The 26,149-nt window shown below is 38.2% G+C and overlaps 1 protein-coding gene across 1 annotated transcript in view; it reads right to left on the bottom strand.

The window, feature by feature from the left end:
• Positions 1 to 26,149, bottom strand: part of LOC145988928 (uncharacterized) — a 224,406-nt gene that overhangs the window by 27,928 nt on the left and 170,329 nt on the right. Inside the window, exons 9-10 of the mRNA XM_083124226.1 lie at positions 15,165 to 15,377; positions 4,238 to 4,438 (exon numbers count right to left, since the gene is read on the bottom strand). Coding sequence (XP_082980352.1) covers positions 4,238 to 4,438; positions 15,165 to 15,377 — 414 coding nt within the window. The remainder of the gene's footprint in view (positions 1 to 4,237; positions 4,439 to 15,164; positions 15,378 to 26,149) is intronic.

The raw sequence follows: 26,149 nt of genomic DNA, 5'->3' as shown, positions 1-26,149 counted from the left end.
GATGTTCTGATTTTTATGGTACTTTGGATGAAAGAAAAGATAAGGAAAAATAAAAAAATAATTAAAATGTATTACTGGCCAAATGATATGACATAATTATATTGAGTGTTTAAAAGTATTAATGGAAGAAATCTTGTGCTGCTGACCCCTGGTTTGAGGGTCCTGAATGTTATGTTAGTCATGGAAGAAGTATATATTTTGAAGTTCGTTTTAGATAAAGTAAAGAGGAAATTAGCAAAACCACATGTAAAAGTTTAAAGGCCATGTCCCACATTTTTTCACACTGTAATGTAATGTTCTGTGACACCAAGAAAAGTAGTGCCATTCTGGTGGAATTCGAGCATGCACCTCCCATCACATGGGATGTGTATCAGCGGTATTGTCAGGCAAGAAATAATAGAAAATAACTTCCTGAGCACTGCAAATTCATTCATAACGTAATTTTGATCTAGCTTTCTATTATTGCAAAATAAATAAGGTGGTTAAAGAATGAAAGCTGTGGGATGCTAAACACAGTGGACGGAGAGGGAGGAGAGGGGGGAGATGGTAATATTTTAGACAAGAGGATATTCCTATCTTGGTCCACATAGCAACAGGTGACTCATTGAATAGGTAGGATGTCTTTCACTTTTGATCACCATAACAACAGTTTTAAGACCTGCAACTAAGAAAACCATTTCTTGTACCTGGATTATACTGTGCATTTATATGAGATATAAATTTTTGTCACATTTGGCCTTGATACCTGCGCTGTTTCAGTTTGAAATGGAAATGTAAAGCCATTGTATCCTCTCCTGAGGCAAGCTGGCACACACACAGCTGTAGTAACTGGCCCTTGAAATCTTGCAGATCAGTCAGCACTGGGTCGGAGTTGACATACAAGCTGACACCACATATGTTTTATCGGGGACAGGTCAGGGAATCTTGCTGGCCACGGGAGTACCTCAACATGATGCATAGACACATTTACCATGTGTGGACGAGCGTTTTCTTGTTGATAGACTGTACCAAGATGAAGGGTAACACATGAAAATGCAGGATCTGCTGTGCCATCAGATTTCCCTCAACCACTTTCAGAGGTCATCTGAAGTCATACCCTACGGCTCCTCACACCATGATGCTACAGTTATGCCGTTGTGTCTCTCCACAACATTGACAGGATGTGTCAAAAAATAACTGCTACAGTTATCATTAGTGTGTCATTCCATGTCAAATCAGACATCTCAGAAATTGATGCTTTTTGGTACATTGCTAGTACCAGTAAAGTTGACAAAAACTGCCAAATTTAAGATTTTTTGGGGTCATAGTTCTTGAGTTATTGACTTCCAAAAAGCAAAAATCCCAAAATTTGACGACATTTTGAAATCTTTAAACAGCTGTAGATCAAACACTATTTGACCTAGAGAGCTCAAATGAGTGTCATTCTCTTCTTCTTATAATGAGCTTTAATTTAAAATGCAACATGGCTGTGCTATATCAATTTCGTAATATTTATAAAACTTGAAAAAAGTTTTTTTGGAAATATCAAAAACACCCCTTTTATTTTTTATTTTTTTTTAAATATGTTTTAAAGACATCAATTGACTATTTGTGTGCAAACCTTCATAATGGGATGGCAATGGGTTCCTATGGAAATTAATAATTTCATATTGTAATGCATGTAAAATGTGCTAAATTTGTTGACTTCCTTGTTAAAACCATAAGTATAAGCTGAGTGGTTGATGTTGAAGTCTTCATGTTAGTCTATTTTATATTTTTTGGGCTATAAATAATATGGAAATTTATAATATTTATCACTTTTAATAATAATATATTCGTTTTGTTTTACAACCAAATCTCATGGTGTTGGAGGCACATAGTGGTGTGAATCCCACTTTAAACTGTAGGTCCAGTTGCCCGAATTAGCTTTACTGTGCACAAAGTGGACTTAAAATACCAACTCAATAAAAAAAAATATCTCATGGTGTAACACAAACTTAACATATACATGTATGTTATTAAAATTTGAAGAGCTTTCAGACCAAAGTGACATGCAACAAGCAACACATGTTGCTTGTCCCTTGCAAGTTGCTCGGACTGGGTCGTTTTCTCAATAAATTCCATCATATCGCCTCTGCCTGTTGTTCACGCATGCGCTGCAAATGCTTGCTGATAGACTGAAGGGACCCATGTTGCTTGTTTGTCACTTTGGTGTGAATCCTTGCTGTCGCTTGTTACCTGTGACTTGTTTTGGTCTGAGATCCCTGAAGAATAAAAAGTATTGAAATCATGCCTCTTAACACAACATAATGATTGATGAGAGATAAGATATTTGAAGTATTCCAGTCAGTTTTACGAGTCATAACAGAAAAGAAAAAAATTATCATGAGGAATAACTAACTGTATTTCTTGACTGTTTACAGTGATATGTGGTTACCTTGGATCTTGGGTAAAAACTAATAGTAGGTCATTTTTAATGCTTCATCTTTCTACACACATACACACACAAATTCATAGATTATATTATTGTTTCAATAACATTGTGACATGAATATTACAATTTGTTGAAACCTTTCAATGCTTGCAGAGGCTGGTGGGTTGAAGGTGCAGGAGTAGGGAGGTAGAAATAGAAATTTCAGTTTTCCTTTGGTCACAGTCAATATTTGAAATTTTTCAGGTTGTCGAAAAGGCTGCTGAGTAGCTCTTACCAGTCTGCTAGCTTATCGTAGCGAGGGGTGAGAAGCATGTGAAAAAGAATGTCGCTTATGAAATGTGCCTTCAACAAGATAATAAATACTGAAATTAGAGATGTGAGAAATTTGCTTGACTCAGTATACCTCAGTGAACTGGTTCCTTGCAATCTTTAGTCAGTTGTCTTTTGTGAAATGCTCAGTGAAGTAACCGTGTTTTATACGCTCAAAGTTATGCTTTTAAAGTGAATTAATTTAAATTAATTGTTATTAAATTAATGTGTTCTCTGTGGTTGATAAAAGTGGTTGCTAAGTTTATTATGAATATTTTAAGCATGTATATCTTTTTCGATATTAAGACCTTGTATTTGTATCTTATTTTAAAATGTAAACACAAATATTCAATTTTCAATTTGCTTACATGATATTAAAAGTGATAAATTTTAGGTATTTTCATATTATTTGTAGTCCAAAAATTATAAAATAGACTAATATGAAGACTTCAACATCAACCACTTACTTTATACTTATGGTTTTAACATGCCAGACAACCAATTTAGGAAATTTCATACACATTACAAGACAAAATAATTAATTTCCACAGGAACCCATTGCTATCCCATTATGAAGGTTTGCACACAAATAGTCAATTGATGTCTTCAAAACATACATTTTAAAAATAAATAAATTAAAAGGGGTGTTTTTGAAATTTCCAAAAAAAACCTTTCCTTCGAGTTTTATAAATATTACAAAATTGATATAGCACAGGCATGTTGCATTTCAAATTAAAGCCCATTAAGAGAAGAAGAGAATGACACCCATTTGATCTCTCTAGGTCAAATAGTGTTTGATCTACAGCTGTTTAAAGATTTCAAAATGTCATCAAATTTTGGGATTTTTGCTTTTTGAAAGTCAATAACTCAAACACTTTATAGGTACAATGAATAAACAAAAAATCTTTAAAATCTGAATCTTAAAGGTTCAATTTTTTTTTTAATTGCTTGATTTGACATGGAATGACCCATTACTTAAAAAGTAATTCTTATGATAATAATAAACTCTGCGTCTGAAGGCGAACAGGGTATAATTACATTGATGATGGGACTATGAATAGAAAAACGCTTCCATACTACAAAGTTTTCTACTATTTAACTGCCTTAAATAGTAGAAGGCTATAATATACAGGGTGTCCCTAAAGTCCTGTTACCATTACAATCAACACAACTCTGAAACCACATGATATAGAGCAGTGCGGTTTGTTGCAAAATGTTCTACAGCTCAAAAAGTTTTTTTTTTTTCTGTACATCAGTTTACCTCAACATGTGGCCCTCTGGTTGCCCTCATAATGTCAAAGCGATATTCCAGTTTTACCATACACGCTGCAGCATATCAAAATCAACTGATGTAATGATCCTTCTGTGTAGTGTAACAAAATCTGGAACAGGGGTTTTGTATACATGGCCTATACATCTCCAAGGGTAATGTCTATCCAGAATAAATTAAGTATTTTGTTATTAATGTAAACACAAAATGAACAGAAAAATTAATAACCTTAAAGTGAGTCTTACCTCTTCCAGTTCTCTATGATAAACATCTGTAGCATCCTCACATTTACCATAGATTTCGTTCAGGAACTTCCTTTTGACTTCATTTTGAATGTAGTAATGGGAACTGCAGAAGTTTTTCATGTTAGCACTTTTCTTCATGGTGATCTCATACTCTATAATGCTAGCATACAGGATACGCTTGCAGTATGTAATATTTTTTTTCTGTACAGAGAGAAATATTTTAAGAAGAATAAATTATGTAACATTTTATTTAAAATTTAGGCATTCAAAATGCCATTTCTCTATATCTTAAGTACAGTAATGACAACAGGGATGAAAGAAACAAAAAAAAATTAGCACAACAAAACATGCAGCACCTGGCCAGGACACAAATTTAGAAATTCCCCATCGATCACTTGTTCCTTCTCCAAGATGTGTAAACAGAGGATCACTTGATATCCAAGATGTAAGTTTTTATCTCTTACTAAGATAAATAAAGCATTAAGACAAATTGTCATGGGATAACCAGAGGAACATAACTCAAATTTATCAAATGTACAGGAGAGCGGAAATAATGTATTTTTAGGAATACGTCCAACTGCTAAAAAGAGTAATTAAACTGGAGATATGTGATTCAACCTTATTGCTAAGGATTAGAAGTGATGATAAGTTAATCTGACACCAAATAGAGCTCTTCAGAGAAGATACATTAAAAATGAAAACCACATTTTAGAGTTAGGTTTCTCTAGTTCTCATGTGATGAAATATCAAACAGGGCCTCGCCAAAAATTAACAATGAATCATCCACAAACATAAGGCATTTGTTACCAATTCCACATCTAAAAATCAAGTCATCTCTCCTCTGCTCCAAGACAACTAAACATAACTGGGAACATCTCGTCAAAGAAGCAATAGCCATACACAGGGAAAAGAACATCCTCAACAGGGACACAGGACTTGAACTGGACCCAGTCTGGTTAGCGGTAGTCGACTGGAAGCATGGACATCGGAGAAACGCCACCTGATTGGCCAGCCACCTACACCGGACCTCTCCCACACCAAATACATATAACTCTGACTTATCTCTGCACTTCTTTCCCTCAAGATGGAAAGCTCGGAAGCCTTTCCAGAAATCACCTGGCTGATTACCCAAGAAAACCTCTTCAACATAACAAATCACAAATTAACATCAGAGTTAAAGGCAAGGGCCTTCATTCTTGACATCTATAATTCAAATAATAATAATAATGAACAAATCGGTGCTCACTTCCACCGATGAATCCAAAATCAACAATGTATTATCAATTAACATACCGTAAACTGGGGTGACTTTGTGACAGATGGTATGCTTTTCAGATTCTGGAATCCCATTGTAACTAATACTGTTCGCTTTGTTGACAAATGAGTCAGCAATTTGTGTGCCTGACATGTACTACAATGTGCACACCCAAATCTGAACTTCCAGTTGCTTTGCCACAACTAAACATAAACAACTAAAAATGGCAGACAACTGGTTGTGATTGTGAGAAACTTGTCTGAAAACTTTTGCTCGCGTATGTGCTCTGAAGCAAAAAAGTGGAAAACTAGGGAAAGTTTTGTAGGTACTGATCACACATTGTTGATATGTACAGGTATGGCAGGTACAGACATCTGTTGTCCACTGCATGAACCACATGCTGATGCATGCGCAGTTTCGCTATCAGTGCTGTCAATAGAAAACAAATGGGATCCACAGACAGTTTGTTTCGTCAAACTGCTATTGTGGAATTACTTGTTAGTGAAAATTTTGGAGCTGCAGAAATTCATCAGCATTTACAGAATTTTTATGGAGGTGCCTGCACGAGTTATAGTACAGTGAAAAGGTTGGTGAAAATTTTTAGAGATGGTTACACAGACATTGTTGATGATAAGCCTCATAGTGGCAGACTGAAAACAGCTTCTCGCAATAACATGGACCGGATTAAAGAGTTGATCCAAAGGGCAAGAGGATAACTCTACAAGATATTCCACATTATCGAAACATTGAACACAGTGCTATACAGGAAATCATAAGGACTCTTGGTTATTACAAGATGCGTTCCAGATGGGTGCCAAGATGAAAGAACAGGTTTGTCAGTATTGTTACGTCAAAATGGACTTCCACAAGAGTGACATTTTCCAGCTGCCATCATGGTGACGCAAATGTGTTGACCGATCTGGATGTTATGTGGAAATGTAACGTTCAAGTTATGTATTATCACAGGTAGAATAAAAATACTGTTTCTGATTTTGAGTAATATCACTTGGCTCATTACTTTCAGTACATACCTTGTAGTCTGTGATATGTGGTGTAGTTTGCGTAGGCCATGTTGACAAATTCTGCTATTTTATGGTATGTCTTTATGACACATTCTATTCAATACAAAGGGGTTCCATACAGAAATTATAGTGAAGAAATGTTACATGATACTATAACTGAAGTAAGATATAAACGTATAAGTCTTCGCACTGTGGAGGAAAAGTACAATATCCATGGCAACACATTCTGGCAGAACTTCAGTCGAAAAGTGTCAGTTTTGCACAAAGCATAAATTTATTTCAATATCGTCAGAATAGGCAATGGTTTACAGATCACATTATGAAGCCAAGGATCTTTGTTCTTGGTCATGCCTGGATGTTTCACTGTAATTATCTTTAATCTATTTCATCAATTCACAATTCACCCTCTCCATCATGGTTAACCTACAGAGGCAGAAAAGGGATGTAAAATAATCAAGTACACATAGAGACATAGAGAAAATAAATGTTTTAAATAGCTAAATAAAAGAATACTCACTTATGCAAGATGGTATTTGTTCACGTTTTCACGCGAAGCTGTTTTAAGAAATTTTCTACCATCCTCGTCGGAATTTGTTGTGTCATTGCTTGGTGCATTTCTGCTGTTTCTTCCTAAATCACCACTAGGCATGCTGTTGTTGCCTGTATGTCTGTGTATGTGTCTGCTGTTCACCAGTGTTAATTGCTGCAGTAAGGGAAGCCAAGTATGGTGTGCCTGACCACTATCTGTTGGGTTCATGGTTGTAGTGCATGATGGATGGTGTGTGTTTCTTTGATTTTTGTGTCTATGAGAAGGTGTGTTAGGGATGGGCCGATATGAAATTTTGGCTGATACAGATATAAAATTTACCGATACTGATAACTGATATTCTACCGATCTGATATAAAATTAGAAATGGTCCTTCAAGAACCTGAATGTATCATTGACCTCCTTAATAAATGTGTGTTCAAGGTGACCACAGTGCAAAAGAAATTGCATATTTAGACATTTCCTTTTTTAGAAAGTAGGGCATGGAGATTATCTCTAAAAATTACAACAAAATGGCAGAATTTTGCACTAAATTATCAGATATTTATCGACATATCGGATTGGTAAAAGAATTGGTAAGTTTACTGATAAATCGATACACCAATATGCCTATATCGGCTGATACCGATTGACAACCGATTAATTGGTCCCATCCCTAGTGTGTGCTTTGTATTTGACATGTACTTTTTCGATTTTATGGTTGTGGAATTTGATATTTTTTTCAAGTCCGGTGGTGGGTTGAGCCTCTTTTGCATTTGATAGGTGCTGCTGAATTCTCTCACTGATACACCTCATGAATCTGCTCAAGTAATGAGCCTTGCCCTCGCATTCTGTATCATAGACACCTGGGTTGTCCAGGGTGGGAGAGGAAGTATTGTTTATGTTTGTTTAGTTGATCAGCTATTTCGGAGGCTAGTTTGTGTGCTATTTGGATGTTGTAGGGGCGAGGCCTTTAGTAAGGCAATTGGATGTGGTAGGATGGTAGGGAAAGGCAAACCACTTAATTTTGTTGCTGGGATCTGTTTGAGTTGATGGTGCAGGTTGTGTTGTTGGTGCAGGTTGTCTGACCTGGATTTCAGCTTTGCTGCACCATGTGGAGAGTTGACATTCAGTGTATCCATGTTTTAGTGCCAGTTCTGTGATGGTTGCTATCTCGTCCCTTGACAATTGGCTTCCCTTACTGCAGCAATTAACATCGGTGAACAACAAACGACACATATGCAGACATACAGGTGACAACAACACACCTAGAGGCGATTTAGGAAGAAACAGCAGAAATGCACCAAGCAACGACACAACGAATTCCAATGAGGATGGTGGCAGTTGCCACCCAAATTAATAGAAAATTACTTAAAACAGCTTTACGGAAAACGTGAGTACCTGTATTATCTGTTACTGCATCTCTCTTTCCCATAGTATCAATGGTTATTTGATGTAAAATTTTCACAAAAATTTTAAAGCGTTAAAAAGAGCTGTATCAGGGTGTCTTCCAAAATAAGAAATCCAAAATTCTTGACTTTTTTATGACTTTTTCTTTGACCTATCCTCCCTTTTTCTTAACATTCATATAATCGTCACCTCCTTAGTTGTATTTGGAAATTAAGGTAAATAGATATTATTATTCCATGAAAAACCCCTACCACAAGGCCAGTTAAGATGAAAACTCAAGCTGTAATTTTACAAGACATTTATATTGATCTAATTTAATGCATGTAAAAATTAATGCTTCAGACTTCATCCTGGATGGGGAATGACCACATTACTTTATTTAAAACTTTTACAAAACTTCTTGCATACAAGACTGTAATTCTAAGAAACAAAGTGAACAAATCCAAAACACAAGTCAATACAAATATTTAATTTAACAAATCCCAGTGCAGGTAGATAGCAATGTAAATTCACTATACTGTAAAACAGGGACGTCGGAACTTATTTTGGAGTGGAGGGGCAGGTTTTCAAATCCATCAACCAGCTCTTAAAATATCTTCTCCCCCATATATATATATATATATATATATATATATATATATATATATATATATATACACACACACACACACACACACACACACACACACAGGGTGTTTCTAAAGGTCGTTTACAACGCTTGGGAGGTGATTCCTCACACGAAAACAAGCAAAAAGTCTAAGTCCCATTTTTACGACTGGGGCTTAGTTTCCGAGATAGGAGCCTCGCAAAAGGTGACAAAGTGAACGTCACACCTGACTGGGACGAATACTATAACAGATAGAGAGGCAGTTCCAAGGGAATCATAAAGGAATCGTATGTGCTCAGTCCGGAAGTCACTATGAAAAGTTCACTGCACGCATGCGCAATGGAGTCCTCAAAGGAATTGGGGATTTTCAGCAAGAACAATACATGGAAAGGGTATGTAATGCAGCAAGAAGGACCGTGACAATGAAAAATGCGTTCAAGACAACACATCCCGACCTCAAACATCAAAACATGAGCACCGAACACAAAATCCGAAAAGTTGAGCACGGTTGCATACCCCAGTTACACGCGAGGAATGAACGAATCATGTCATGTGGCATACGAGAGACACATTACTCCACCAGGAGTAGGGAAAGAAAAACACAATATCTGATAATCGCGACAACGTGTATTTTTACACGCGACAACTACGTAATACCCCCCCCCCCCACACACACACAACAAACAACAAATGCTACAATGTCTTATGCACAGACAGTGCGTGTCACTGTACACCAATTGAAGATGTCACTTTCACCACACAACGGGGGTGGGGAGCAATGCCAAAAGTGTTCGCACGCGATCATTGTGACGTAAAAGAGACCAGTTTTGGAAGCGCTGCACAGGCAAGTCTGGCTCTCGTAGTCTACGTTTGACCTTCATGACTGCTGTTCCCGCGAGAGGAGCTCGAAGGGTTGGTTCACAATTGGTCTGTGGTGTTCGTACGGTGATACGGCCAATTTGTGCAGTGTGCCAGTGTTAAACAAAAACAATACTTTGCAGTTCCAGCTCCCTATTACACAGATGGCTGCGTATACGACCCAGCAGCTAGCAGACATGCATCTCACGTATGGGGAGGCACGTGGTAATAGCCGTGAGGCAAGGCGTCTTTATGGAGAACTCTTTCCACATAGACGTTTACCGTCTCACACCTTCTTTCAGGTAGTGGACAGTCGACTGCGTGAAACAGGGTCAGTGTTACCACTGTGGCAAGAAGTTGGAAGACCCCGAAGTGTACGCACACATCAGTTTGCAGAAGATGTGTTAACAACGGTCGCAGAACATCCTGGCACCTGTACGCGCATGCTCGCTCGGGCACGAAACACGTCTCATGTGAATGTTTGGCGAGTGTTGTCAGAGGAAGGAATGCACCCTTTTAAACTGCAGAAAGTACAAGAACTGTTACCTCGTGACTTTCGCCCTCGTATGGAGTTTTGCCAATGGTTGTTGCATCAGCTGGACACAAACCCTCACTTCGTTGCAAACGTATTGTGGACAGATGAAGCCATTTTCACCACGATGGATGTCTTCAATAGTAGAAACAGTCATGTATGGGACTTTGACAACCCACATGCACTTTTTGTGGCCCATCACCAGCACAGGTTTTCAGTGAATGTGTGGTGCGGGATAGTACATGATCATTTAATTGGACCATACATTCTCCCTGTTCACCTGAATGGTCACACGTATCATGCATTTCTTAGTGAGGTTCTGCCTGAACTGTTGGAGACCGTACCTTTGGCACTGCGGCAAGAAATGTGGTACCAACATGATGGTGCACCAGCTCATTTCGATTGTAATGTACGACATTTCCTGCATGATGTGTTTCGCAATAGGTTCATTGGTAGGGATGAGCCTGTGCCTTGGCCACCGAGGTTGCCAGATCTCAACCCTCTCGATTTTTTCTTCTGGGGAGAAATGAAAACCCTCGTATACGACACACCTGTCACATCAGCTGAGGACCTCGTTGCTCGCATCAACGTCGCCGCTGCGGTGGTAGCAGATACACCTGGCTTGTTTGCTCGTACTCGACAATCCTTGATTTGTCGCTGTCATCTCTGCGTAGAAGTAAACGGCAGACATTTTGATAACCGTCTGTGATTATTGCCCTCGGCAAATCTCAGTGAGAACACTCTTGGTATTGCTCCCCACCCCCTTTGTGTGGTGAAAGTGACATCTTCAGTGGATGTACAGTGACACGCACTGTCTGTGCGTAAAATATTGTAGCATTTGTTGTTTGTTGTGTGTGTGTGTGGGGGGGGATATTATGTAGTTGTCGCGTGTAAAAATACACGTTGTCGCAATCATCTGATATTGTGTTTTTCTTTCCCTACTCCTGGTGGAGTAATGTGTCTCTTGTATGCCACATGACATGATTCGTTCATTCCTCGCGTGTAACTGGGGTATGCAACCGTGCTCAACTTTTCAGATTTTGTGTTCGGTGCTCATGTTTTGATGTTTGAGGTCGGGATGTGTTGTCTTGAACGCATTTCTCATTGTCACGGTCCTTCTTGCTGCATTACATACCCTTTCCATGTATTGTTCTTGCTGAAAATCCCCAATTCCTTTGAGGACTCCATTGCGCATGCGTGCAGTGAACTTTTCATAGTGACTTCCGGACTGAGCACATACGATTCCTTTATGATTCCCTTGGAACCGCCTCTCTATCTGTTATAGTATTCGTCCCAGTCAGGTGTGACGTTCACTTTGTCACCTTTTGCGAGGCTCCTATCTCGGAAACTAAGCCCCAGTCGTAAAAATGGGACTTAGACTTTTTGCTTGTTTTCGTGTGAGGAATCACCTCCCAAGCGTTGTAAACGACCTTTAGAAACACCCTGTGTGTGTGTGTGTGTATATATATATATATATATATATATATATATTTTCTACCTACTGTGAAAATCAGGTCATGACCTAGAAATATCAAACTTTTCTTCAATTGTTATAAGTGTTTACTGTTTCCTACTCCATTTTTGTTTATATAAATACAATTTTGAACAGTGGAAAAATTCAAAATTTTCGCTAACTTATTAGCATCATCGGTGTGAGACGAAAGGGACGGAACTGGAAGTTGCACCAAGGACACCTGCAGTGGGGCACAGAGGAGCAATTACTCCATTCAATTTCAAATGTTATGCAAATAAAAATACATTTTGTAAAATTTTCTTGCTTGCTTCGCTCCCATTATCTGCTTTTCTCGTTTTCGTTAAGTTCACAGCTGTAGCTAGGTGCGGAGAGAATCGGCCATGGGCGACGAATGATCTAAATGAAAAAAAGTTGTGAAAGAGAGAATGCCTTGGTGCCACATGATATTATTTGCTCCTTATTAGGGGCAAATGGGGGAGGGGTAAACATTGATGGGCAAGGGCACCTGCAGGGAGGAGCAATTACCCCCTTCGATTTTCAATTTTATGCAAATAAAAATACATACATTTTGTAAAATTTTCTTGCTTGCTTCATTCGCATTATCTGCTTTTCTCGTTTTCACCAAGTTCACAGTTGTAGCTAGGGGCCATGGGCGCCGTATGATCTAAAAAAAAAAGTTGTAAAAGAGAGAATGCCATGGCATCCAGTGAAATTATTTGCGCCCTATTAAATGAATGTTGTTTTCAATTGCAAAAATTGGATTTAAAAATTTTCTTGCTCCCTTCACTCGCAATCTAGCTAGGGGCCATGGGCGCCGTATGATCTAAAAAAAAAGTTGTAAAAGAGAGAATGCCATGGCATCCAGTGAAATTATTTGCGCCCTATTAAATGAATATTGTTTTCAATTGCAAAAATTGGATGTAAAAATTTTCTTGCTCCCTTCACTCGCAATCTACTTGTCTTCTATAATTTAATGTATTTCAATAATATGTGTTGTATATTTGTATTGAATAAGCTTTGAATATGTACACAATTTAGTGTTAGCTTGTTGCATATGTATTTTTTCATTTTATGTCGCTCCATGTTGCATATGTGGAGAACATATGTTGTACATGAAAGTTACACATATATCTTCGGAATGCATTTATCATTCATTTTCTGCCATTCAAAAATACAGTTTGTGTGCTTGATTTCCATTATTAACTAATGTGAAATTGACGGTGTTGAAAAAATATTTCAAATCGTTTGTTCAAAACAAATGCTTTAGTACAGACTTCTACCCACTTTAATCGTAATTTATGAGGATAATAACTACTACTACTACTACTAGTAATAATAATAATAATAATGTCACTATTATTATTATTATTGGTACATTTATCCTGGTACTTGCTCCCCAGACAAAAATTCGTGGTTGCACCTCTGGTATTATATTTTTCCGCAAATTTTGTCACACAAAATTATTTGAGTAATTAATTTGGCATAAACGGGGGGAGGGAGCACAAATGTTCTACCTTTTGGGGGGAGTGCATCATGGGCCTTGGGGGGGGGCACCCCTGGGCCGATGACCTTTCTCACAGCAAGGGGTTCTTAAAGGAAGCTTGTGTTCAGAAAGTGCACTGGAAGATTTAAATGTTAAAATGTCCTCTGTCCGCCTTCCCCAGTGTATTGTAAAATGTGAGCACACTTGCAGGTACGAAACCTGGCAGGTTTCAAAGTAAAACTGGAAACAGAAGAGAATTCCAACGGGATAATTGTTTTGCAGAGAGCTGACTGTGATGTCGCATGCTTCTTGCTGTTAACGGAAACTTGAGTGCACGTTCACAAATCTAGTGCAAAAATATTTTTCCAAATATTCTTCAAAACCAAGATAACTCGAAATACATATAGTCTAATTTTTTAGGGCATAACTGGGGGGAAAGGGGGGAGCAAAATGACAATCTTGCCCTTCCTCTGTGGTTTCTTCACATCAGGCAATACTGAAAGCACTGTGTGGAGGTGGAACAACCAATGGATGAACTTTTATTTCTTAGCCATTTAGATTTACTAAAAGTTTACTCTTTGTTTTAGACGTCATGTTCATAGATGGCAAGATCAGCACCAAGCTCCGGTTGAATTTAACTCCCAGGGTTATCCATTCATTTCAGGCTGAGTGAGTCATGGAGTCGATTTATGTGGGGGACAAGGGTGGAAAAATTCCTACCTTAGATCACCCACCCTGGAAATCAAACCTGGGTCTCCGCGTGGGAGTCAGAAGCCCTACCGACTAGACCACTGCATCGTCTGGCATTCACTTCGAATGTTTCCACCTTCAACTTTTTACCTGGAAGGCTCAAGCTCCACCTGCCCCTGATTTGGAGTCCTTTCGTTCGTAGTTGTAGATGGAAAAGAAGAGATATTAAATTCTCTGCCACCGCCCCTCCTTTTCACCGGGCTATGCTGGGTTTATTGTTTCACACCAACCGCACCTGTACAAACAATACCTGGAAGATTCAAAGGAAAACTGGGAACGGAAGCATCAAATTCCTACGGGGATAATTGCACGTTACTCTTGATTTGCTGAGACATGGCTGCGATTTTTAGCTGCAAATGGATCTTGCTGTCACTTACTTCTTGCTGGTACAGAAAACTTGAGTCCATGTTCATTTAACTAGTGCAAGAATATTTTTCCATTTTTTTTCAAAACAAAACATAATGGAAAAAATATAGCAAATATAGCACTTGACCAAGGGGGGGGGGTAAAAAGACTATCTTGCCCCCTCGTTGATGAGTGGGGGGCAAGCTGCACCTGCCCCCCACCCCTCCCCGATTCTGACGTCCCTGCTGTAAAAAACATTCTTGATCACAAGCACAATTTCTTGACTTTTTCTTCACTTTCTTGACCGATCTGCTGATTTCTTGACATTCTTGACTGGTAGACACCCTGTGCATAAATGTTAATTGTCTAAAACAAGTTGTATAACACCTTCACAGGAACCTGGTAGGTGAAAAAATAATATAAATGCAATAACAAATGCAATGATGGCAGTGAAATATGTAAAAATTGAGAAAATTAACAGTTTTGTTTCTTAAAGCAAATTTTCCATTTACTGAAACAACACACATCTAAACTTTTAAGGCTCTCCAACACTATTAGCATAACTACACATCCAGTGGTTGAGATTTGACGCATCTCTCATGAAAGATTCCCCTTAAAGAAGATTACAAGAACGAAAAAGCAAAGGAAAAAAATACTCTGCTTACCTTGTTCCATCTGCTGGACATCTCTTTATCAATCCAGTTTGGTGGCAGTTTCCTCAGCATTACTTGCGTCTTCACTAAGATGTTTCTATGTGCATAGGAAAGTCTTTCTATTGTTAAAAAATGGCCAAACCTAGTGACAACAATGCCCAATTCAGTTTCGTGTTCAGTCACTATTGCATGATTAAGTTTTTCTCCCAAGATTGGTTTCAGTTTCTGTGAAAATACAGAAACATATTTAATTATACATTCAAGCTATAAATTTCTATCACATAATAAGTGCTCTAAATGTTTCTATAATTAATAGATCTCAATTTTATGTGAATGTCTACTTTGAACTGACACATATTAACTTATATGTATTGACCAGAGCATATACTTTCATGATAGATATAAGTACGATGTAGATTTTTGTAATTACAGTATATTTTTAAGTACATCCAGTGTCATATCAATGGACATTGATCAGGGGTCAGGGATCAGGGTGTGCATGAGGTCCAGACCCTCCTGAAATATTTACTTAGTACTATTAAATAATGAAATAATACAATAACTAAAATTAAATAATGAAAATATACTTGTTTCATCAAGGATTATTTATTTTCCCCGAACTTATTGGAAGGCAAGGATTATATTGGGATCATACGACTTTGAATGACAGTACCAAAGAAAAATTGTGCAAGATTTATTACTACTTACAATAATATGCATACAATATTACCAGTACTTTACTTTTGGTCAACTGGAAATAACATCCTTTTTTAATATTTCATAAATATTCAGTTCTGTATATATTTGACATTAATTGCATTGCCATCACAGCTGTTTTGTATTTGTTTTACAAATTTTGCTGACCTTATTTATACATATACTTGGTAATGAATCCATATACCATATCCATATACCGTCTTTTCACTTATTCATGAAATAAAAATATAATATTATTTAATTTGAATATTTTAATCAATACTATTTTAATTATTTTAATTTAAACATTATTATTATTATTTTGAGACACTTGGTTCAGACCACTTGAAATATATTTCTAGATACGTGACCCCCCCCCCACCCTCCTTTGACACAAATATTCTGGGCAGATACATGAAACAGTGGCATAATATAGAACAAACTACTAAAAATAAAAAAAGCCATCCCTTATGGTCAGATCCTGCCTTCACCTTACCTTTATGAAACAGTAGGAACTTTTAAAGCATATTGACTCTAATGAACAAGTCATAAATATATTTGCTTGACTTAGAAAATTTTCAATTGGTTCTCTGCACATTGCTAAGATTCTGTTGAAATTTGACCCAATATTTATTTGTTTTTCTCTTAGGTCTGGACACACACAGTGGAACTCTGACGTTATGTTCCCAAACTTTCCATTCTCCTGCATTATACATTCAATCCTCATGGTTCCAGCAGACCAAACGTTATAAAATTTTCCCTCATTTTACATTTTCTTGCATTTTAAGTTTTTTCAGCTTGGTCCTCTGAAATATGTTATATGATGATATTCGGCCCTGAGGGACCAAAAAAGGTTTCGTGTATTTGTAGGTTAACACTTACAATCTCTCTGGAAGGGATTATATCACTAAAGAGCTAAGTTCAACGCAATCTTCTTGAGATGTGAAAAGAAAATACAGGTACTTACTAGTCCGAGTGGCTTCTCCATGAACACTGAAACTGCAGAGTGCAAAGATAAGGGTGCAAGACACCACACTCAGAATAAGCTGACCAATGGGTGTGCATTAAAGCATTAGATATACACAAAATAAACAACTGAAGTTGTACAGAAACAAATAAATTACAACATGAACAACATTAAGGTTTCTGTTATATGTGAATTATTACAGATAAAAGAAAGATAAATCAGGCTTAGATTTCTTCAGAGATAAATCTCCAACAAACATAACATCCAGGTTCAATATCTAAAGTAGGGCTGGACTTTTAGAGTTGATATCAGAATCCAAATAATGGTAATGTGCCCACACCAGGAATTAATCCCAGATGATTTTAAGACAACAGAAAGCTTGTTTTAAGTCCACTTGTGCCTCAGATAGGTTAAATGGGACATAGTCTGCAGTTTATTTTGGAAGCCCATGCTTAAAGTGAAAGGTATTAGGCAGGTGAATGTTTGGTTGAGCTTGATAGATCGGGGAAAATGCTCATATAATTTAACATGGTAACAACAAGACACGTTGGGAGAAATATCATCACCCAAAGATCCTCTCCTTTCCTTCAAGGACTGGTGGGATCCAAACGAATGTGAAATGTGTGAATGATGAATGTGTAGTGAATACATTATTGCATGGGGGATAGCATTTTTCCAAATTGTTGTCTCCTGTGGCAAGTTATCATTTTGCATCCATTGAGGATAGGATATTATTAGATAAAAATCATAAAGATGGCTCCAAAAGAAATAGAGGTAAGAGCAAGGAAAAAATGTAATGAATGGTTTGATGAGGAGTGAAACAAGGAAACAAATCTCCAACCATGCTGAAAATGGTTGGCCAAACATAAGAACATAATGTTGTGCAATGGTAATTTTGACCGTGGTTCCAATGTTGGTCCAACATGTGAATTTTACATTGGGCCAATACATCATTCATCCATGACAGCTGACAATGGACTGGTGAGTGACTACATCCATTGAGGATAGGATATTATTAGATAAAAATCATAAAGATGGCTCCAAAAGAAATAGAGGTAAGAGCAAGGAAAAAATGTAATGAATGGTTTGATGAGGAGTGAAACAAGGAAACAAATCTCCAACCATGCTGAAAATGGTTGGCCAAACATAAGAACATAATGTTGTGCAATGGTAATTTTGACCGTGGTTCCAATGTTGGTCCAACATGTGAATTTTACATTGGGCCAATACATCATTCATCCATGACAGCTGACAATGGACTGGTGAGTGACTACAAGTTAAGAATAACTTCTACTTTCATTAATAGAATATTATATTTCCAGTATGTGCTGTGACTGAAATGTTAAAAAAGAAACACTATTACATGTCACTTATTTTACACTAGAAATTACAGCATACTTTTGAAAGTTGTCTTAACAGGAGTTTTTAAAAAAATATTTTGTCAAATTTTTCCATGACTGGGCAAATGTTGGCAAACAGTTGTAACCACCGTTGGCCCAACATAAGACCAACTTAAGTTTGCCAACCAATCCAGAATTAAAAAAGAATGCAAAGAAAATACACAAATACACAAAAGATAAAAGGCAAAGTTTGAGGAACAGAAAATGAAGGAACAGGAAGAAACAAACGAGAGAGAAGATAGCAAAAGATCGTACAGAAAAATAATGGAAATGAGAGCAGGGTTTTGGACAGGAGCATATAATGATGAAAAGATTCTCTCGGGCTATTGACGAGGTGAATTGTGTAAAGGATTTAAAGCTTTAGAGAGCTAACGCGACTTTCATCTTCAGCATATAAGTGAAACATAAATTTGAAACTCCTTTCCACAACTCATCTCGTCAATAGCCCGAAAGAATCTATTCATCATTTGTCGTCAGGAAAGCTTCAAGACTAACTTCATGAGAATATATGTGTAAAACTAAGGATGAACATTTATTGATCAACGACTAAGATATTATAAATTAATGGCAAGAACATTTTAATGAACTTCTGAACAACCAGGATGTGGAAAATGATGAAGCCGATCAGGTTAGGGATGAAGAGCAGGATATACTAAATCTTGAAAGAACTAGAGAGCAATGAGTTAAGTATTAAGGAAGTTAAAAATGTGTGTGGAAAAAGAGGCATAACAATAAAGCACCAGGAGCAGTTCATGGCTGAAATGATAAAGATGAACAGAAAGATCACATGGTTGCTTGCGGATGAGTGCTGCACTCACTTCTGCGACATGAGTTGGTTGGCAATGATGGTTCAGCGATAACGGTGACTGTTTTGTGTCCAGTGTTTATATGGTATTTAAGTGATTCTAGTGAAATCTGTGAGTTTTTATTATGCTTGCGAAGAACAGTAAGTACACATGAGCACTTATTTATAAAAATAATTACAAATATTTGACTTATATACAGTAGTAGATGTATTTTCTAGTTGGTGAATGATAATGTAAACAAACGGGGTTGGACTCAGAATTGCCAACTCAATTTGGATTTTGTTGGCTCTAACTGCAGTGTTGCTAGGTCACCAAGTGTGATGAATATTTTTCTAACCGGACACTGACTCAACACCGATAAGATGGGGGTTTGTGGAAAATGTTCCAAAACGGTGGTGCGACAAGATATGTTTCAGAAAATTCAGTGTAAGACCTGCAAAAATATTTATCACAGCGCCTGTGTGAATTTAAAAGAGGATGCCATTAAATTTATTCGTTCTATGGAACAATCATGGATCTGCGATGTATGTGTAAAATCTCGCCGAGGTAGTATTGGTGATGGAACACCCATGGTTTCTGATGATCATCATCCTACCCATGATGAGATGTATCGTCTTTTGTTAGATATAAAGGAGGAAATAAATGTAACAAGGAGAAGTAATAAAACGGTGGAGGATGAGATTGGGAAATCACTGAATTTAGCTCATGAAAAATTAGACGAGAACGCGAATCTATTGAAGTGTCAAACCGTTGAATTGAAGAAATGTATGGAGGTAATGGATGATGTAAGAAGCGAGAATGCCAGATTACATAAGAAAATACGAACTTTAGAATTACAGTTGGATGAACTGGACCAGTATGGTAGAAGGAACACTTTGTAAATGCATGGGGTCCCAACTAGAGAAAACAAAAATGTAGTAAATATTTTTAAGAATGTAGGACAGGCTTTGGATGTAAAACTTGAAGAAAACATGATTGATTGTTGTCATAGATTGAAATCATCAAACCAAAATGTACCTGGTATAATAATTAAATTTGTAAAGAGGGACGTCAGAGATGAAGTTCTTTGCAGACGTAAAGTAAAAAGGACGTTACACTGTAGGGACCTCGGTCTGAATCAGGGGGGCCTGTATATATTAATTGTAATTTAACACCGCTAAGGAGGAGTGTATTCAATGAGGCTAGAAAACTTAAAAATGAAAGAAATTATGCTTTTCTTTGGATTGACTGGGCAGGCATTATAAAACTTAGAAAGGCAGCCAATGACTCTCGGGTATATAAACTTTAGTCAGTGCATGATGTTCGCGCTCTTGTTTAGAATGGAGAGTCATACAAATTTGTCATTTTATTATCAAAATGTTTGTGGCTTAAATACTAAACTAACGAATATGTATCTGAGTGTGTTAATGACATAATTGCCATAACTGAAACTTGACTTACGGCTAATGTAACAGACTCTGAATTTAGTGATAATAGGTGATAATAGGGTGGCCGCGGTGGCTCAGTCAGTAACGCGTCTGACTACCATGCTCAAGGTCCCGGGTTCGATCCCCAGCCGGTTCAAATCCGGGAACTTTTCTAACGGTGAAAGCGGCCCCGGCGCCCACCCAGCGTCGACTGGGGGGTAAAGGCGGTCAGGGGCGTGATGCTGATCACATCACCCCCACTCACGACCGGATCAAGAAAGTGTGGGGCGTTACCCCCACACCCCCTATACGCCTTCATGGCGTGGTGCTATGCACAGGGGAGCACTTTACCTTTAGGTGATAATAGGTATGTAATTTTTCATCAGGATAGAATGGATAAAAGGGGTGGAGGTGCTTTAATAGCTGTAAAAAGTAATTATTATGTAAGAAACATAGATGTTAATATTGAAAATGTTGAGATTGTATGCATTAAGATTGGGTTTGAAATTTACTCTTTAATTGTAATTTGTGTATACTTCCCGCCAAAGTCAAATGTTATAGCTTATCAAACATTTTATGCATTTGTAGAAGATATGTTTCATATATGTAGCTGTAAAATTATAATAATTGGAGACTTTAATATTCTGTCTATTGTTGAGTCGACTCATGATTTGACACAGGGGAATCAAATTGAAATGAAATTGCATAATTTTGTGTCTCTGACTGGTCTTGTTAGCATAAATAATATTAAAAATATCAATAATAGAACGCTTCATCTAGTATTAACGAATGTAGATAGTTTGCCGGAAGTTCGAATGTGTACGGATCCACTTGTGAAGATTGATAAACATCATCCACCGTTAGAATTACATGTCAACACTGGTAATGCAAAAAGTAATATTAAAAACAGAGCTACTAACATTCTTAATTTTTGGAAGGCGGACTTTTATAATATGTATAAAGACATTAAGGAAGTGAACTGGGATGCATTAGGTAACTTTGATGATCCAGATAAAGCTGTAATTTTTACAAAATATTAAATGAAGTCATCACGAGACGAGTACCTAAAAAGAAACATAAGAAATGGTCTTTTCCATGCTGGTTCACTCAAGAAATTATAAATGTGTTAAAGTGAAAGGAAAATTATAGGAAGAGGAAAAAACATTCAGCTAATAAGCTATTAAGATTTAAGGAGCTTCGTAAAGAATCAAAAGCTGATTAATTCTGCATATAAAGCATATATTAGTAACTCTGAAGAAGCTATTAAAACTACTCCGAAGTGCTTTTGGGATTATATTAACAATAAAAAGAAAGGGAATACTCGAGTGAATACAATGACATATAAAGGTATGGTTCTTGATTCTTATCAGTCTATCGCAGACTCGTTTGCTGAATAATTTAGTAGTGTCTATGAAAAAGAGGATACAGAGCTGTTGGATATTGGTAATTTAACCATGGATGTGAGTCACTGTCTAGTTGTAATGGAGATCAAGGAGGATGAATGTAAACAGTCTATTCAGAAATAAAAATCAAGTAAATCTTGTGGGCCAGATGGAATACCCTCATATGTATTTAAAGGTTGTGGTGAGTGGTTATGTTATCCTTTATGTAAAATTCATAATTTGATTTTAAAATCTGGTAAGTTTCCTACTCTATGGAAGATAAGTAAAGTTTGTCCCATATTACAAGGGTTGTTCAAGGTTGACCGGGACTTTTATTTCTGCAGAGGAAATAGGTAGCAGAAGAAACACCAAACTATGTCAGTTTTTCAAAGTATTCTCCGTGCACGCTGAGGCACCGTTGCCATCGTTCTGGCAGCTCCCAAATTCCTTTGGCGTAGAAAGAACTTGGTTGTTGTCATAGCCACTGGAGGATATCGCTCCGCAGTGCTTCGTCTGTCGTGAATTTCTTCCCCCCCCAGATGGTCTTTAAGACCCCTGGTTCTCAAGAATTATTTGCTCAACACATGCGATATTCACTGGTGTGACTGCAGTCGGGCGAATGTGTCCATGCGCTTCATTTGTCACCAGCTCCCGTCCTTCGCGAAACTGCTCACACCATTCGTACACTCTTGTCCGCGACATCGTTTGTTCACCATACTGTGCTTGCAATCGTCTGAAAATCTCAGCTGGTTTCACTTTCTCCTTCATGAGAAATTTGATTACACACCGCTGCTCCACAGCCACAGACACACTGCTTGCCGCCATGTTCGCTGCAACTGCTGCGTATGCGCAAAATACGTCATGCCGGGCGCTAGTTACTCGCGAAGGAATACATTACGTCACCTGCACGTTTCATCATGATCCGGCTATTCATCGATTTTTTACGTACGAAAATCCCGGTCAACCTTGAACGACCCTTGTAAAATCCTGTAACCCTAGTGACATCACAAATTACAGACCCATTTCATTAATATCTGTACCTGCTAAAATATTTCAACAAATACTCTACAATAAAATATTTTTGCAACATGGATTTATACCGAGAAGATCTACTGTAACTAATCTCGTTACCTTTACTCAATATATCGCTGAGGCAGTTAATCAAAATCAAGCAGTAGACGTAATTTACACTGACTTTGCAAAAGCGTTTGATAAGCTAAATCACCGCATCCTCTTACAAAAATTGGTACAGTTCGGTTTCTCGGATGATTTAGTTGCTTTATTTCAGTAGAGTACATATATTAGTCATTCGGGAGTTCCACAGGGATCCAATCTTGGTCCCTTATTGTTCTTATTATATATTAATGACTTTCTTTCTGTTGTTAATTACTCAAAGTGTCTCTGATACGCAGATGATTTAAAACTCTACAAGAATATTGTAAAATTTGTAACAACCCTGCATGGTCGCTACATTTAACAACCCTGCGTGGTCGCCATATTATATTTTGTTAAGAAGAATGCATGCTAAATGTCCCTGCGAGGCGTACACGCTTTTAGTTTAAATGTGTTAACGGATCCACCTCTACGTTTATTAGCTTCGACCCTGCGTGGTCGCTCTATTCTGAAAACATTAACGGATTCACCTCTACGTTTATTAGCTTCGACCATGCGTGGTCGCTGTATTCGGTGAATGTTATCATTTATTGTCATTTATACTGTTCAATTCGTTAGAGAGTCCTGCGAGGCTCAATATCAATTGTATTGTCTGAATGCACACAGTTTTAGTTTATATTGACATGTGCAACTAGTGATTTTCCCACTAGTATTTTCTTAATGTAACTTCTTGGATGTTTCTTGGTTTGAGTTGGTGTTTTAAGTCCACTTTATGCACAGTAAGGCTAATCGGGACTGGACCTACAGTTTAAAGTGGGATCCGAACCACTTGTGCCTCCACCGGGTATCGAACCTGGGACCCCTTGATTACAAGGCAATGATGCTACCACTGCACCATGGGGGAGGCTTGGATGTTTCTCAGTACGAAGTTTGCTATATGTAAAAAAAAATGAGTTAGCAACGCATACTTGTAGTTAAAATTTTCACCACCCATGCGTCACCGCGAGTATAAAGCCAGTGCAGCGAGGCCCGAAGTGCAGTTGGCTTTCAGGTCGGCTCCCGATAAGATCTCTCTTACCAACGGACCTGGAAGAAGGATAACTCCGCTCTTGCGAAAGGCCAAGCACCTAAGAGAAGTTGTCCTCCGCCTGCGGGCGAGAGAAGCCGCACTCCGCCTTCCAGCGAGAGAGGTTGAACTCTGTCTTTGACAAGAGAACCCACTCCACTTTTGAGTGAGAGATACCCCACTCTGCTTATTGGCGAGAGAGAACAACTCCACTTTAGAGTGAGAGGACCCGCCCCGCTTGCTGCGAGAGGTTTCCTTCTCCTATCAACCTGCGGCACCCCGTCAGGGTAGTGTGGCGTTGGGTTTCCAGACAACCTACTCTCTCTTTCAGGGGAACCCGTGACGACTGCGGCGACCAGGCCCTAAATAAAATTAGGTCCCCATACTCCCCATTGGCGCCTCACTGCAAGGAATGAATTGGATGTTCCCTGCTCCCCCCCCCCCCTCATCTCTTCGAGTCTAAAGGTGGTACAGGTAAATGCACGTGAGTGGTAAGGGTAAAGGTAAAGACACGTGTGTAAGTGTGCTAACGGACATCCTTGTGATAGGATTATAATAAACTGTTACATCTATATATAAACCTGGTTTAGTCTTTCTTTACACCCGCAAGCCCTGAGATATTTCTGAGTCTTTGATCCCCGGCCGGTTCAAATCCGGGAACTTTTCTAACGATGGAGGCGGCCCCGGCGCCCACCCAGCGTCGAATAACATGGGTACCTGGGGGAAACCCTGGGGGGTAAAGGCGGTCAGGGGCGTGATGCTGATCACATCACCCCCACTCACGACTGGATCAAGAAAGTGTGGGTCTTTACCCCCACACCCCTATACGCCTTCATGGCGTGGTGCTAAGCACAGGGGAGCACTTTACCTTTTTTTTTTACCTTTTTACCTTTGTACTATGACTGAATCAGTTAGCACATATGGGTAAACTTTTGCCGACCAGCCAACTGCAGTGTTTAGCATGTTGAATGCAGCCAGTACCAGTACTCCTGCGCCGTGGTGCTGAGCACTGCGTGGGTGGACGTTGCATAAAGTTTTTGGCATCCAAACGTGGGGCCCGATAGTGGAAAACTAGCACAGACACTGTTACAAGTTATTTGGCGCCTTAACGTGGGGCCCGATTTGGAAGTAGTGTGAGCACCAATGCATAAAGTTATTTGGCATCCCAACGTGGGGCTCGAAAGATAAATAAGAGGAATGTTTTGGCATCCAAACGTGGGGCCCGATAGTTAAATAACGGACTGTTTCAAGTTATTTTCCCGAAAGTTCAAAAGCTCTGCCCGATACGGAAATAAATATAGTTCGAGCATTTCAAGATAATTGGCACCTTAATATAGACGGTTTAAAAAAAAACAAAAAAAATAAAAAACGTGGGGATAGTGCCAACGTCAAGGCTTGATAGTGCAAAACTAGCACAGATACCGTTTCAAGATTTTAATGGCCAGATTGACAGATTGAAAGTGCAACGACGTGGAAGCAGAAAGAACTGTGCATTGTGACTGTTTAGAGGGACTGACCAGTGAAAGTTAAAATCTAAGGACTGTCCAGGTATAGTGAATAGTTTATGGCAGTTGCCTTGTAATGTACTTATGGTGTTGAAGGACTGTGAATTTTAGTGGATTCTTATGCAGCATAGTTAAGACTACAAGTGGAAAAAGTGATTATACTCATTCTAGGGATCTATGAAGAATGGAAAAGAAGAAGAATGGAGGATGAAGTTAAAGAAGAGTAATACTAGTGCAGGAAATAAATATTAAATAAACTTGACCCAGCAAAATTACTATTGCTATATTTAAAGTATAGTGTTGCACCTTAAAGTGGAGAAAGTCGAATTTGTTAACAAAACTTCTGGATAAGTTATTGAACCAAGATACCGATGAAAGGCTTGTGGGCAGCGAGATTACAAGAAGAATGTCCTTAAGAAGACTTGAGTTAGTACAGTGGTCTAAGTACCATAATTCCTTCGAGTGCAGTAAGGCCAGAGAGATAGGCTCCGAAGAAGAAATGAAGCCAAAGGTGCTTCCTGGGTATTTAATCTCCAATGTAAGACTTGGGTAGCTTACGAGAAGCCATTAAGAAGTGATGAGTAGCTTATGCTCAACCCGCCAAGTATGCATTTCCTTTTTAAAAGAGGGAAGAGGGAAGAGTTATAAACAATAAT

Source organism: Lepisma saccharinum, chromosome 6, assembly GCF_977018435.1.
Source record: "Lepisma saccharinum chromosome 6, izLepSacc3.1, whole genome shotgun sequence".
NCBI lineage: Eukaryota > Metazoa > Arthropoda > Insecta > Zygentoma > Lepismatidae > Lepisma > Lepisma saccharinum.
Note: the sequence above shows the minus strand (reverse complement) of the source record. Positions and strands in the feature narration are given on the sequence as shown.